The following is a 15,743-nucleotide window of genomic DNA, read 5'->3' as shown; positions in this document are numbered from 1 at the left end:
AAATTTAATTCCCATAGGAATGCATTGAAATTCTCGTCTTGCGAAGCACGACCATAGAAAAATTCGTCTTGCGAGTCACCTAAAAAATTGCAAAACCCTTTCGTCTAGCGAGTTTTTCGTTGCGCGAGGCATTCGTCTTGCGAGGTACCACTGCATTAGAATTTATATACCGCCCTATACCCAGAGCTCTCAGGGTGGTTCACAGAAAAGATTGACATGAAAACCACAATATATATAATCAAAATAAAAACAACAACCCAGTAACACCCCCAAAAAGAGCCACATTTTAAAAGGGCATAGAATGTCAATCAGATCAACCAAAGGCCTGGTTAAAAAGGAAGGTGCATAATGAAAGCGCCAGGCGAACTTCCCTGGGGAGAGCATTCCCCAGACGGGGAGCCACTGCAGAGAAGGCCCTTCTCTTGTGTTGCCATCCTCCGGACTTCTCGACGAGGAGGCACACAAAGGAGGATTTTTTAAAGTCTCCAGTGAAAATTTGGACTGCCGCCAGTTTCCCAGGGATGCACAGCACCCATGGGTGATGCAGAGCAGGTGTCCAGAGTCAGAAATGGTTTATGAGGGTGATGAGTAGTTCAGTTGCCCTGTTGCATTTAATTATTTCTCTGGATGCCTAAATGACTTCTGTGGTATGCAGTGCCTTTTACCAGCTTAGGCTGGCATGCCAGCTAAGGCCCCTCGTACATAGAAATAGCCCTCTCCTCTGTTAAAATATGTGTTAGATTATGGTTTACTGTACATGGGACTGCCTTTGAATATCGTTCCTAAACATAATTGCTTCATAATGCTAAAGTCAGGTTGTAACTGGTGCTTGCGACGCATCTTCTGAATGCTAATGCTAATAATAATGCTAATAATAATAATAATAATTTATTTATACCCTGCCCATCTGGCTGGGTTTGCCCAGCCACTCTGGGCGACTCCCAACAGAATACTAAAAACACGACAAAACATTAAAAACTTCCCTAAACAGGGTTGCCTTCAGATGTCTTCTAAAAGTCCGATGGTTGTTTATTTCCTTGATATCTGATGGGAGGGCGTTCCACAGGGCGGGCGCTACTACCGAGAAGGCCCTCTGCATGGTTCCTTGTAACCTCACTTCTCGCAGTGAGGGAACCGCCAGAAGGCCCTCGGAGCCGAGGCAATGGAGGCTCAGGAATATAGTGAATGCAGAGGATAGGATAAAATGATAAATAAGATGCGTAAGATGAATAACTATTTAGTAAAAGAATTAATTAAGAAAAATGTGAGAGAAGGAGGGAAAGTAATATGGGGATTAATTGGCAATAACTGTGAATTAGGGTTAATCTGGAAATCAACGGGGGGGGGAATCGTGGAAGTCGAAAAGGCAACGATGATATGTGCAAAGTAAGTGGTTAAATTGGGAAATAATTGTCGATTACCCCAGTGAGAGGGGGGTTTGTTTTGTATTGCTCCCCTTGGTGAGAGAAAGGGGAGTTTGGGAAAATTTAATCATGTATTGTAATTTGAACTCAATTGGAGAAACCTCTAATAAATATTATTTTTTAAAAAAGAAGAAGGCCCTCGGAGCCGGACCTCAGTGTTTGGGCTGAACGACGGGGGTGGAGACGCTCCTTCAGGTATACTGGGCCAAGGCCGTTAAGGGCTTTAAAGGTTAGCATCAGATACCTGCACTGGCTCCCAGTTTGTTTCCAGGCACAGTTCAAATGCTGGCTTTGATCTTTCGGGGTTTGGCTATGTGCTTCCATTTCAGCATGCCCGTTTTCAGCCATTGCCATATGAGATTAAGCAGGTGGCGCCCAGAAAAATGCAGCAGTAGGAGGAAGGCATCATCCCTACCCCACAAAACTTTTCCATGGCTGCAAAGATGGATAATGGTAGACAAGTTTTCTTTCAGGGAAGCATCATTTCAGGGGATCCATCATTTACTTACCGTCTTATCAAGAACTTCGTACGTTTCCTTTGAATATAAGTTTGAAAGCTTGCAAGTTCTTGAGTGGGGGTGGCTCAGTTCCAGCGTAAACTCTAAATCATGGTTCGGCACATCCCCAAATTGGCGAGCTGTGATTAATGCCTTGCCTGAAGATAATGGTTTGCGATTCCACTTCAAACTGTGATTTCAAGTTAGGGCTCGGAGGCAAGGCGCTGATCGCAGCTTGCCAGTTTGGGTATCGCAGCAAACTGGTTGGTGAAAACCAGGAATTGGAGGAAAGAGAAGCAGTAAATGAGAGAGCTTACAGGAGTGCTGCTAATCACTAAACCATGGTTGGTTGTTTTAACTACAGAAATGAACCTCCGACCTGTTGATTTTAACCGAATTCTGTTTACAGGTCGTTTCTGAGATAACCATCTGCCAGAAAAAAATAATGCTGCTTAAACTTCTAATTGGTTCTTTGGATATGATTTTATGAAACTTGTATTACTCGCCACCAGTCTTTTGATGCAGTATTATTTCTTTCCCTGACTGTAATTTACAGTTATTTACAGGTTTGGCTTATTAACTTCCTCTCATGAAACAGGCAATTTTAATACAACAATCTGTGTCAGAAATAGTAATTAAAATTATCCTTATCTACTGTTGCAGTACATGTGTGCTGTTATAATTTTATAACAGTTGTGAAGATTTTATGAATTCAGATTTCCCATTTTGCCAACCTATAAAAATAGATTGAAATGGAAAATCATCAGAACAATAATTTCAACATGCACCCAATAGCATAATATAATAAGTATTGTTTTAATAAAATAGGGGCTTTTTGTAAGAAGACACTAATATTTCAGTCTTTTTAATGCTTTTGCTGGACACTTTTGATCAACAGGTTCCGTAATAAAAATGACACTACTGAGAAATCTATTTCATAGTTTTGTATTTGAAAAGAAAACACAGATCTACATTATACATTGTACATTATAGGGTGGCTGGGGAGACCCAGCCAAATGGGCGGGGTACAAATAATAAATTATTATTATTATACTGTACATTTATTCTGTCTGTATTGATTTTAAGTGTGTTTATAATGTGGCAGAAGTAGTTTAGAAATATTGTATGCAAAAAGCTTTGGGTGTGCCATGTAACTTGGCTTAGTACACCAGGCCATTAAAACAAGGCCATCATATGTGTGGGATTTCAAACGCGGAATTGATGTACCAAGGGTGGGGGTGGGGTTCTGAAAAATGGCGCTTTGTCCTGGTGTGATGTCCTGGTTCTTACTTTTTGAAATATGGCGACCCTACATTAAAATCAGAATAGCTATCTGAATATTGTTGGCGTTTAATCATCAGTTCAGATTCCTGCATAGCAGGGGACTTGACTAGATGACCAACTCTACAGTTCTATGATTCTTTTCTCTAGATTATTAAACTTCCAGTGCAGATCATTTTAATGAAAAAGACTATCAAATACATATGGACAATCGAATGCTTCTAGGCTGTATTGCACCATTATGCTAAGGCTGGAGTGGGTGCCTTTGAATGAGTTGCTCACCAGATGCACCCACTGATGGGCCAAATCACATTATATGAAACACATAGCTTGGCCTAATTTTCCTGCCTTAAGTAGCTGGGGTGGGTGGGTGATGGTGGGAGGTGGTGCAGGGAGAAATAGGACTACAGTGAGGGGTTTTCAACCCTCTGTCAATGTGCTGTGATCCTGACAATTCTCACTCCCCCCCCCCAAAGCTGCTATTTGCAGTGGGAGGTAAGCTCCCATTGGCATGTCATAGTGTGCTTTCTCTGTGGTTGGCGCATGACCTTGGCATTTGGTTTTGAGAGGGAATTATTAATTAATTAAATTTGTGTGCCACCCTTTACCCACAGGTCTCAGGGCGGTTACAACATAAAATCACAATTAAAAACACACACAAAATAAATAATAAAAACAAAAAAACAACCCAGTAATCCCACTCCCTCCCCGACACATTTTAAAAGGGCATTGGATGTCCCGTTTGGCAGCCCAAGGCCTGGTTAAAGAGGAACGTATTTGCCTGGGGTCTAAAGGTGTATACTAATGAAGGCACCTGGGGAGAGCATTCCACAAACGGGGAGCCACTGCAGAAAAGGCCCTTTCTCATCAAATAAAAATCAAATCAAATCATTCTTTATTACGGTCAATGACCAGCTCTTAAAAAGGAGGTAAAGTAAAAATAAAAATAAATACAGCGGATCCCTTTGACGAAACACTTTCTGGGGATGTTACATATATAAAACTCTTTGAACAAGATTTAAAATAAAATTATTAATTGGATTACAATGTTAAAGATTTAAAATAGTGGCTGCAGAAGGCTGAGCCCGGCTCGCTCGAGATTCCATTGAGGAGAAACTTAGATGGGCTGAGAAGAAGGTCTATATCTGCAAATTTGGACACAAAATCTGGCAACCGCCCTGGGTGTCTCATGGAGGAGGCCCAGGAAGAAGGGCTTCAGATGATGATAACAGGGTCCGGTGTGGTTCATATGGGGAGGGGCAGACCTTGAGGGAAGCTGCCACCCAATGCATATAACTGTGGGAAGGGTGTTTTTTTTCTCTCTGTGTGTGGTTTGTCGTGTTTGGGGACAAAGGATAAAAATGCATCCTACCACCATGGTCCAGATCCTGACCCCCCTCCCCCAGACTGCCATGCAGGATTTAAAAAATAACAGTTAAGCATATAAAACCAGGGTGTGTCACTGGGCTGTCGTTGCTGTTCAGAGACGGACAGCGATGGCTCTCATTCTGCCAAATTAGATAACACTTGTAGTTTAATGGTGAATTTTGGATGTAATGCAGATGTAAAAGATTTGGATTATTATAGAAGATGCAGGATGAAATGATTAATAATAGGACCCACAAAGGGGAGGTGGGAAGTCAGGAGATTATTTGGAATCTTGTTTTTATGTTGTATGTTGGATATGTGATTATAAAATTCTAATTTGAAAAATCAAATAAATAAATTTATTAAAATCATCATCATCATCCTGCCAAATTAGTTATGACCAAGGCTGTAAGCCTGAGCATGAGAGGAGGCCTCATTCTACACGGTGGGACTTGTCCATGTAAACATAACAGGATTGTGCTGTAAATAAAATTGAACCAAGTTAAGTGTATCTTAGAAGCACACAGTTTTAAGCAGGACGTAGTCTTGGCTAAAATTATCATCTGAGTTGGGGCCGTGATTTCCTTATTTGCCCCTCCTGCCTCGGCTCCAGTCATTCCACATTTTATCCTGGTTTCACCATGCAGTGAAACCAGACGAGCATTATCTTCATTCTTAATGATGAGTTCGCTGGCATGAGCAGGCAAGGTTTTTTCCCCTTCTCTTCACAGGGAAGGATCTATGGTAATCCAGTTGCTCGAGAAAAGGGACAATGGATTCCTCTGCAGTCGCAGCATTAGGGTAGCAAACACGTGTATAATTGGGGCAACAAGTAGCTATGTATCAAAGATTATTGTTTCTTTAAAAGTTCAATTTTGTCAATAAGTATTTCAGTTACAGGTAGGTAGCCCCTTCATGGATCACTGCCTTCGTGGCGAAGGGCTTGAATTACTCAGGAAGCTATGACAAGATGGTGACAGGTCATAGTGGAGAGTTTGGACCAAACGTGATCCACCAGGAGAAGGAACTGGCAAGCCGCTCCAGTATCCCTGCCAAGAAAACTCCATGGACAAAGACAACAGGCATATAAAAGATATGACGCTGGAAGATGAGCCCCTCAGGTCGGAAGGCGTCCAACATGCTACTGGGGAAGAGCGGAGGAAAAGTACAAGTAGAGCCAGAGCTGATGAAGCGGCTGGGCCAAAGCCGAAAGGACGCTCGGTTGCGGATATGCCTGGAAGCGAAAGGAAAGTCCAATGCTGTAAAGAAGAGTATTGCATAGGAACCTGGAATGTAAGAACCATGAACCTTGGTAAGCTGGATGTGGTAAAAAATGAGATGGCAAGAATAAACATTGACATCCTAGGCATCAGTGAACTAAAATGGACAGGAATGGGCGAATTCAGTTCGGATGACTATCATATCTACTACTGTGGACAGGAATCCCGTAAAAGAAATGGAGTGGCCCTCATAGTCAACAAAAGAGTGGCGAAAGCTGTACTGGGATGCAATTTCAAAAATGATAGAATGATCTCGATACGAATCCAAGGCAGACCTTTTAACATCACAGTAATCCAAGTTTATGCACCAACTACCAGTGCTGAAGAAACCGAAATTGACCAATTCTATGAAGACTTACAACACCTTATAGAAATGACACCAAAGAAGGATGTTCTTCTCATTATAGGGGATTGGAATGCTAAAGTAGGGAGTCAAGAGATAAAAGGAACAACTGGCAAGTTTGACCTTGGAGATCAAAATGAAGCAGGGCAAAGGCTAATAGAGTTCTGTCAAGAGAACAAGCTGGTCATCACAAACACTCTTTTCCAACAACACAAGAGATGACTCTACACATGGACATCACCAGATGGGCAACATCGAAATCAGATTGATTATATTCTCTGCAGCCAAACATGGAGAAGCTCTATACACTCAGCAAAAACAAGACCTGGAGCTGACTGTGGCTCAGATCATCAGCTTCTTATAGCAAAATTCCAGCTTAAACTGAAGAAAGTAGGAAAAACCACTGGGCCAGTAAGATTCAATCTAAATCAAATTCCTTATGAATACACAGTTGAAGTGAAGAACAGGTTCAAGGATTTAGATTTGGTGGATAGAGTACCTGAAGAACTGTGGATGGAGGCTCGTAACATTATACAGGAGACAGCAACGAAAACCATCCCAATAAAAAAGAAATGCAAGAAAGCAAAGTGGCTGTCCAATGAGGCCTTACAAATAGTGGGGGAGAGAAGACAAGCAAAATGCGAAGGAGATCGTGAAAGATACAGGAAATTGAATGCAGATTTCCAAAGAATAGCAAGGAGAGACAAGAGGGCCTTTCTAAACGAGCAATGCAAAGAAATAGAGGGAAATAACAGAATGGGAAAAACCAGAGATTTATTCAAGAAAATTGGAGATATGAAAGGAACATTTCGTACAAAGATTACCACAATTAAGGACAAAAGTGGAAAGGACCTAACAGAAGCAGAAGACATCAAGAAGAGGTGGCAAGAATACACAGAGGAATTATACCAGAAAGATATGGAGGTCTCATACACCCCAGGTAATGTGGTTGCTGACCTTGAGCCAGACATCCTGGAGAGTGAAGTCAAATGGGCCTTAGAAAGCCTTGCTAACAACAAGGCCAGTGGAAGTGATGATATTCCAGCTGAACTATTTAAAATTTTAAAAGAGGATGCTGTTAAGGTGCTACACTCAATATGCCAGCAAGTTTGGAAAACTCAGCAGTGGCCAGAGGATTGGAGAAGATCAGTCTACATCCCAATCCCAAAGAAGGGCAGTGCCAAAGAATGCTCCAACTACCGCACAATTGCACTCATTTCACACGCTAGTAAGGTTATGCTTAAAATTCTACAAGGCAGGCTTAAGCAGTATGTGGACCGAGAACTCCCAGAAGTGCAAGCTGGATTTCGAAGGGGCAGAGGAACCAGAGACGAAATTGCAAACATGCACTGGATTATGGAGAAAGCCAGAGAGTTCCAGAAAAACATCTACTTCTGCTTCATTGACTATGCAAAAGCATTTGACTGTGTCGACCACAGCAAACTATGGCAAGTTCTTAAAGAAATGGGAGTGCCGGATCACCTCATTTGTCTCCTGAGAAATCTCTATGTGGGACAAGAAGCTACAGTTAGAACTGGATATGGAACAACTGATTGGTTCAAAATTGGGAAAGGAGTACGACAAGGCTGTATATTGTCTCCCTGCTTATTTAACTTATATGCAGAATTCATCATGCGAAAGGCTGGACTGGATGAATCCCCAACCGGAATTAAGATTGCCGGAAAAAATATCAACAACCTCAGATATGCTGATGATACAACCTTGATGGCAGAAAGTGAGGAGGAATTAAAGAACCTTTTAATGAGGGTGAAAGAAGAGAGCGCAAAATATGGTCTGAAGCTCAACATCAAAAAAACTAAGATCATGGCCACTGGTCCCATCACCTCCTGGCAAATAGAAGGGGAAGAAATGGAGGCAGTGAGAGATTTCACTTTCTTGGGTTCCATGATCACTGCAGATGGTGACAGCAGTCACGAAATTAGAAGACGCCTGCTTCTTGGGAGAAAAGCAATGACAAACCTAGACAGCATCTTAAAAAGCAAAGACATCACCTTGCCGACAAAGGTCTGTATAGTTAAAGCTATGGTTTTCCCAGTAGTAATGTACGGAAGTGAGAGCTGGACCATAAAGAAGGCTGATCGCCGTAGAATTGATGCTTTTGAATTATGGTGCTGGAGGAGACTCTTGAGAGTCCCATGGACTGCAAGAAGATGAAACCTATCCATTCTCAAAGAAATCAGCCCTGAGTACTCACTAGAAGGACAGATCCTGAAGTTGAGGCTCCAGTACTTTGGCCACCTCATGAGAAGAGAAGACTCCCTAGAAAAGACCCTGATGTTGGGAAAGATGGAGGGCACAAGGAGAAGGGGACGACAGAGGATGAGATGGTTGGACAGTGTTCTCGAAGCTACTAACATGAGTTTGGCCAAACTGCGAGAGGCAGTGAAGGATAGGCGTGCCTGGTGTGCTCTGGTCCATGGGGTCACGAAGAGTCGAACACGACTGAACGACTGAACAACAACAACAACAACAACAACAGCCATGTTGGTCTGCTGTAGTCGAAACAAAATTAAAAAATCCCTTCCAGGAGCACCTTAGAGACCAACTAAGTTTGTTATTGGTATGAGCTTTCGTGTGCATGCACGCTTCTTCAGATACTTCAGTTTGTGTGTTTGTGTTTGTGTGTGTGTGTGTTTGAAAAATTTCATAGCAAAACCAGTTTGCCTTTTAGATTCTCTCTCCCCCCCCCCCATATTTGAAGAATGGTGGGGAAAGAATCTTGCTGAAACTTCATTTCTCTTGTAATCTTTTACTGTGTAGCTAATTTTTTTGGCTTGTTTTCTTTTCACCCTCCTAACAAGATCTGATCACGTAGTTCTGATGGGTGATTTCTTATATATACAGTACACGTGTAAAGAGGTTCAAATACAGTAAAAGACTGCGCAGTAAATCCTCCCCTTTAAATATAATCATGTAAGCAATTTTTCTTGAGTGCCTCCATAATAAAACAGTAAGAGGCATCAGCATGTGCAAGTGTGCAGCTGCATGTCTGGATATTTTCTTAAAATTGTACATATGTAACTCGCATATCCTAAACCTGCATTTCACTCAGGGCAGAATGAATTTATTTATTTATTTTTTAAAAATCCCAGTGGCTGCTGTTTCTAGGCAAAACACAACTTTGAGAGTGATTTAGCTCTTCCATGCTCACAGCTTTTCCGCCTATGGGATGCCATATGTGCAGGGTGTGGTCTGAAGACACACAACAGCGACACCTTGCTGAAGCTAAGCAGACCTTGGGTCACAGGGAGGGAGATTTCTAGAGAAAACGTGATGGTCAGGGAACGGATGAAGCCCTATTTGCACACCTCTGTTGCCCGGAAGAAGAAGCGTTTGTTGAACATGTAGTTCTGCCCTAAATGGTTTTTTTCATGCATCTGGGAGACATTTTTATCAAAGCTAAGTGTGTACAATGTTTGTATCATGATGATCAAGTCTGATAAAGCAGAAACATTTTGAATGATAACCCACTGTCTTGTAGGAGCCAGTTTTGTTCACCGGGACCATGAGAAAAAACTTGGATCCTTTTGACGAATATAGCGACGAAGAGCTGTGGAATTCTTTGGAAGAGGTAATGTTTTAAAAAAATAAAATGCCTTTTACCTGCAACATGAATTCAGAATTGAAGGCTTCCTGGGCAGCTAAGTTTTGCTTAGACCTAACTTGGTCAGGCTCAGTAATTTCAACAGGTGTATTCTGAATGATACCTATATTGTTTCTGGCGCTTGTACATATTAAGTTAGGTGAATAGTTGTGACTATCGTTTTCTTTTATAGATAGAAAAGACAAGAGATTTTGAGTCACATTTGAAGTGAAATATGAAGCGCAAAATTCATACTACGTTATTTTAGGAACAATCTACTTACGGGATACTGTTATATTTGCAGGTCCAGCTCAAGGAGGCTATAGAAGAGCTACCTGACAAACTGGAAACACAACTGGCAGAATCTGGATCTAATTTTAGTGTTGGCCAGAGGCAACTGGTATGCCTTGCCAGGGCTATTCTGAAGAAGAATAAAATATTGATTATTGATGAAGCAACAGCAAATGTGGACCCAAGGTAAGCACAAAATTCTGATAATCCACCTGCAGTGTTGTTACATATCTTCCATCAACTTAGTTACAGAAGGCTATTCTTGAATGAAATTGCTGGGATTCGATGTAACACTAAACCATGGTTTCACCTTGAATTCATAAGCTCCACCCTCCCCTATTTAAGCATGGTCAGGAGGAGGAAATACAAAGTTTCAGTTCTGTTTGGTTCGTTATCTGTGAAACCAGAACTGTGATTAGTCTTCACTATGGTCTAAGGATTATAAACCATGAACTATGATCTGAAGCTGATAGTGAAGATGAACCACAGCTTGCCCATATTGACAAATCAGAGCAAGACGGAAGTGGAAACAGATTCTTCCACTCTTGAGACTGTGCCAGGGGAATGGGGGAGCACTCAAGCCTGAGGCTCATTCACATACATCTAAATGATGGTTTAGCAGTACAGTCAAACCTCGGTTGTCAAACGCAATCTGTTCCGCAAGCCCATTCGACTTCCGAAACGTTCGGCAACTGAGGCGCAGCTTCCGATTGGTTGCAACAGCTTCTTGCACTCAAGTGGAAGCCGCGTCGAACGTTCAGATTCTGAAAAATGTTCGAAAACCGGAGCATTTACTTCCTGTTTTTTTGGCGTTCGGGAGGCGTCCGGGAACTGAGGTTTGACTGTATGTCTGAATGTAGCCAGTGAGTGAGTTTGAAATTTTCTACACTCTCTGGTGGTAATGTGATATTCATAGGATAGTCAAAAGAACTAGACCAGTGGATTTGAAGTCCAAATCCTTGAACCAGAAAGTAGGCACACCGAGATCACTCCCCAGAACACTGCATTTATCAAACTGCAGCAGCAGTAATAATAATAATAATAATAATAATAATAATAATAATAATAATAATCCACTGTGTGTGGATTTTTCATATCATGGAGTCATGATGCATTTTAATAACATCCTTGCAAGAGCATCTGTGTTCCTTGTGAAGGTTCTGACAAAGGACTTTACTGTTTGTGTGGTTTTTCTTTTTAAATTGTTGCAGGAAAATGGCGTCCCTTTCATTGGCTAATATTTTGCTTAAAGCAAGAAGGGTTGGTAGCTATAGCTTTTATCAGGCTAATGGAAATATAATGTCTTCTCCAGTTTAACATGCTGGGAGTTTGTTGTTTTGAAATAAACATATTATGCATTCAAGTAATTTTGCCTAACCTAAGTGCCGTAATATATGTTACAGCAACAGAACTGTTTCCCTGTGTGGAGTACAGGGCATGGTAGCACAAATCGTAAAAGATGCTGTAGTGGCAACTTGAATTTCTTGTTTTGTTTGCTTCACCTCAGCATCTTTCTGTTTGGTCCTCCTTAGCATCACCTTTGCAACCATAATGGCATCTTTTATGAAGGTGTGATTTGAGTAGCGTGAGTGGATTTCGCCTTGCCTCTCCACCCTGCTGCAGGCTCCCTCCGTGCCCCGAATAATCTGCTCAGGGGGCCCCCCATGTGTGTGTGTGGGGGGGGGGGGCTTCAAAAAGACGAAAGGAAGGTGAAGTCCCAGTGCACAACCAGAAGTCAATTCCACTTGCACATGGGCAACGTAGAATACAACCCTGTATGCTATGGCAAATTAGTGCAAAATGCCACAGTTGTGCACTAGCCACAGAGAGAGCGCATTATAATACAGTGGTACCTCAGGTTACAAACTTAATTCGTTCTGGAGGTCCGTTCTTAATCTGAAACTGTTCTTAGCCTGAGGTACCACTTTAGCTAATGGGGCCTCCTGCTGCCTCCGTGCCGCCACCACACGATTTCTGTTCTCATCCTGAGGTAAAGTTCTTAACCTGAGGTACTATTTCTGGCTTAGCAGAGTCTGTAACCTGAAGCATCTGTAACCTGAAGCGTCTGTAACTCGAGGTACCACTGTATGTTTGAGAGCCCGTAACCATGGTTAAGGTGGTTATCTCTGCTTACAAGATGACACACAGATATTGTGGGAGTTAGCCACACTTTTGCCCTGGGCTTTCTAGGTCCACACTTTAAAGCTCCGTATCCGACTGCTCTCCCCCCCCACCCGTGGTTTTTTCCTTGTTCTTTAAAGCTGAAGTGCAACAGACAGCAATGCGGATTGCTGCTTGCCCCCGATGTAGCGGTAAAGAGCAGGTTTTCGCAGGGAAGCTCTGGAATGAAAAGCCCAAGCGCTCGGGGAAGGTGAGTTCGGATAAGCCCTTGGTTATCTTCCTTGGGATATGGACTTCACTTGCCAAGCTTAGCCATTATTTCACAGCCTGGTTTGCGTCTAACCCTTGACTACAATTTAGGTATTCATACGCAACACTTAGAAGTTTGTAGAATTTGTACTGTTAAAACAGAAAGGGTTCAAACCATCGCAAGAGGTGTTGAAATTTTGGGAGGTTGGATAGTTACAACGGAGTGGTCTCAGTGGTGGGGTGCACATTTTTATTCTTATTTATGATTATTACTTTATCAAAATAAAATAATGGGGGGGGAAACAAAGAAGAGAGGAGAAATAAATAAATAATAAGGTTTACTTGTGGAAGGACAACTCTGTGCATGCAAACGTGATGCCCAGCATGCAGATGCCATTGAACTGACCAAAAACCTAATTTCCTTCCTGCTCTACCGCAAACTGAGAAGCTGTCCGCATAGGTGCCCAAATTGTACCGTAACGTGATATTTCCTCCTACTACGGTTAACCAAAAATTCTTGGCTTATTTCCTCGGCAGTGAATGCAGAGAGGGAGAACTTTTGAGAAGTTAAAATCTGCTTCCTTGCTGCAGCCTCTCTTTTCACAGCTCGCGTGCTGTTTTATTTCAGGACGGACGAGCTGATTCAAAAGACAATCCGTGAGAAGTTGCCCAATGCACCGTGTTGACCATTGCCCACAGACTGAAACACAATCAGCGACAGTGACAGATTATGTGTAGCAGCATGTAAAAACCTAAGGCATAAGGAGGAGGGACTGTCTGTGCTTTGGCACACTTTCCTTTGGGAAAAGGGAAGATGCAATCTTGCCAAATACCATTTTTCCAGAAACTATGGCTGCGTATAAATGTAAAAATTAACACCTGACTGTCAGAGGATAGGGTTAGTCTGCTTTCTTCTGGGGGCTACATATAAATGGCAGGCAGGCATGCCAATGAAACAATGCAGTTTTCAGTCTTGCACTATATGTTTCAAGGCTGGGTGAGCTCCTTTTTTATTGTTCCAATCCTATGTGTATATATTCGTTTAAGTATTTTTTTTACCATCCCCTCCCCCAGTCCCTAAAAGCGCAATCAATTTTTTGAGGGTAATTCCCCCCCCCCAATTATACATTTATAACAAAACCAAATACATTTCCATATACAGAGATTTCTCTCTGAATCTCATGACTTCCCCCCCCCAATCCCCTCAGTGGGTCCTAATGTCAACATTTTCAACTGCATATTGTATCATAATCTATATTTTATATCTATCCATATTATCCATCGTATTTTCTAGACTACAGGTTTTATAATAATCCTGATAATGTTTTCATCTGCTTACAGTGGTCTCCTAAATTAATATATTTTTTTTCCTGATTCTTTCTTGATGTTTTGTCTTCTTGGTTCCTGAGCTTTCTGGTCAACTTTGCCATTTTGGCATCATCCATCAGCTTAGTTTGCTGTTCCTCTCTGGTAGGGACTCTTTCTTCTTTCCATTTCTGGGCTAGCCCAGAGACGGAAAGCGCAATCAATTTAAACAGTTGTAAAAGTGGATTTGTAATATCAGACGTCATCCAAATAGCACCATGAAGGGTTGACTTTCTGCTGCAAAACTCTCTGTCTCCACCACCCCTCTGAGTTTGACCCTGCAGAATAATATTGAACAGAGTGTGGGTCAACCATGAGTGGCCCAACTGCTCAAATTCAAGCCATCAAGATTATCTTCATATTGGCAATAGGTAAAGTATAGGGACTCCTGACCATTAGGTCCAGTCGTGTCCGACTCTGGGGTTGCGGCGCTCATCTCGCGTTAATGGCCGAGGGAGCCGGTGTACAGCTTCTGGGTCATGTGGCCAGCATGACAAAGCTGCTTCTGGCGAACGCTGTTTACCTTTCCGGAGCAGTATATATTTATCTGCTTGCACTTTGATGTGCTTTCGAACTGCTAGGTGGGCAGGAGCTGGGACCAGCACAACGGGAGCTCACCCCGTCACAGGGATTCGAACCGCCAACCTTCTGATCAGCAAACCCAGAGGCTCAGTGGTTTAACCCACAGCGCCATCCGCGTCATTGGCAATAATAGCTCCTAATTTTGGAGTTCTTTCAGCTGTTCTGAAATCCCCTAAGTTCGACCTCAGGTAGCAGGACTCTGAGGATGTCTTTTGCAGACCGGTCCTTTCCCTTCGCTGATGAGTAGCTTTTGAGGTGGGTGTGCTAGCAAATGCGAGGTCTCTGTTGAATATTGTATACTACCTTTAAAAAGCTTTTCCCAGCTGCAGTAACGTTTTGTTTCCCTCAAAAAGGCTTGAAGAGACTGGTGAGGAAATGGCAGTGACCTAATTTAATTTTAAAAATAATAAATGTACAGGTTTTGGCATCATAAAGTGCTATTACCAGTAAGGTTGAGATTCTCTTTGAGTTTATGGTGTTCCCCCTCTGTATTTCATTAAATATGTCATAGTCTTAATAACAGCTAATTGTTGGTTTTGATTGACTCAGTTGCTGCAAAATAAAAAAAGGAAGACAAATTAGACATCTCCTTTCTTCCTCCAGCTGTTTGTTCTCTGATTACTAAAGACAATTTTCCCTTTGTGTTTGAGGAATTAGCTTGCCATTTCTGACTCTTCAACCACGTTTACAGCCCCAAGCTTAAAAGCAGTGCTCCACCAATCAACCCTGTTATTTAGATGGTGCCTCTGCGTGGTGGAAGAGATTTTTAGGATCGTAGCCTAGTTTCTGTACAAAGTCATTATGCCCTTGTTATCCCATCAACCTTGTATTACTTTTGTTCCCCAGCAAAAATTAGCAAATGTTTATTATCCTATGCTTGTTGTTTTATCTCAGAGATCCTTATTCTTTACGTACACCTGTTGCTGGAAGTTCTTGCTGTAGATTTGAGTGGCAGAGGAGACGAGCCAAATACGTTAGACACAAGTTCACAAAACCATTTGCAGTAGGCAAAAATCAGTCACTGCACATTGACTGTTGTTCTTCCAAGGTGAGCTCTCATGTAAATGCACTCCCGTTAATTATGCCTTAGATGGGGACAATGTTAGCATTTCATGACTCCTCAGGATGTTGTTGCGTGTGATTACAAAGTACATTCACACAAAGCTCTCCATGAAATGATTTTTCCTTTTATCTAAATGTTAGTGTAATCTAATCTTGCATGATACAAATAACATCTATAACGACCTGTTACCACAGCTCTTTGCTTCTGAGGGCTGTGTGTGTACATGCTATAATATATATATAATATATATATATATATATATATATGCATCATGC

General features: G+C 42.0%; 1 protein-coding gene across 1 annotated transcript in view; it reads left to right on the top strand.

Annotated features, from left to right (window-relative positions):
- The window catches only part of ABCC4 (ATP binding cassette subfamily C member 4), a 161,973-nt gene that overhangs the window by 126,477 nt on the left and 19,753 nt on the right, over window positions 1–15,743 (top strand). Inside the window, 5 exon segments of the mRNA XM_033147888.1 lie at window positions 9,696–9,785; window positions 10,102–10,274; window positions 13,087–13,121; window positions 13,124–13,161; window positions 13,163–13,192. Coding sequence (XP_033003779.1) covers window positions 9,696–9,785; window positions 10,102–10,274; window positions 13,087–13,121; window positions 13,124–13,161; window positions 13,163–13,192 — 366 coding nt within the window.

The sequence above is a fragment of the Lacerta agilis genome, chromosome 4 (assembly GCF_009819535.1).
Source record: "Lacerta agilis isolate rLacAgi1 chromosome 4, rLacAgi1.pri, whole genome shotgun sequence".
NCBI classification, from domain to species: domain Eukaryota; kingdom Metazoa; phylum Chordata; class Lepidosauria; order Squamata; family Lacertidae; genus Lacerta; species Lacerta agilis.
The sequence above is the reverse complement of the archived record's forward strand: the minus strand, read 5'-3'. Positions and strand labels throughout refer to the sequence as shown.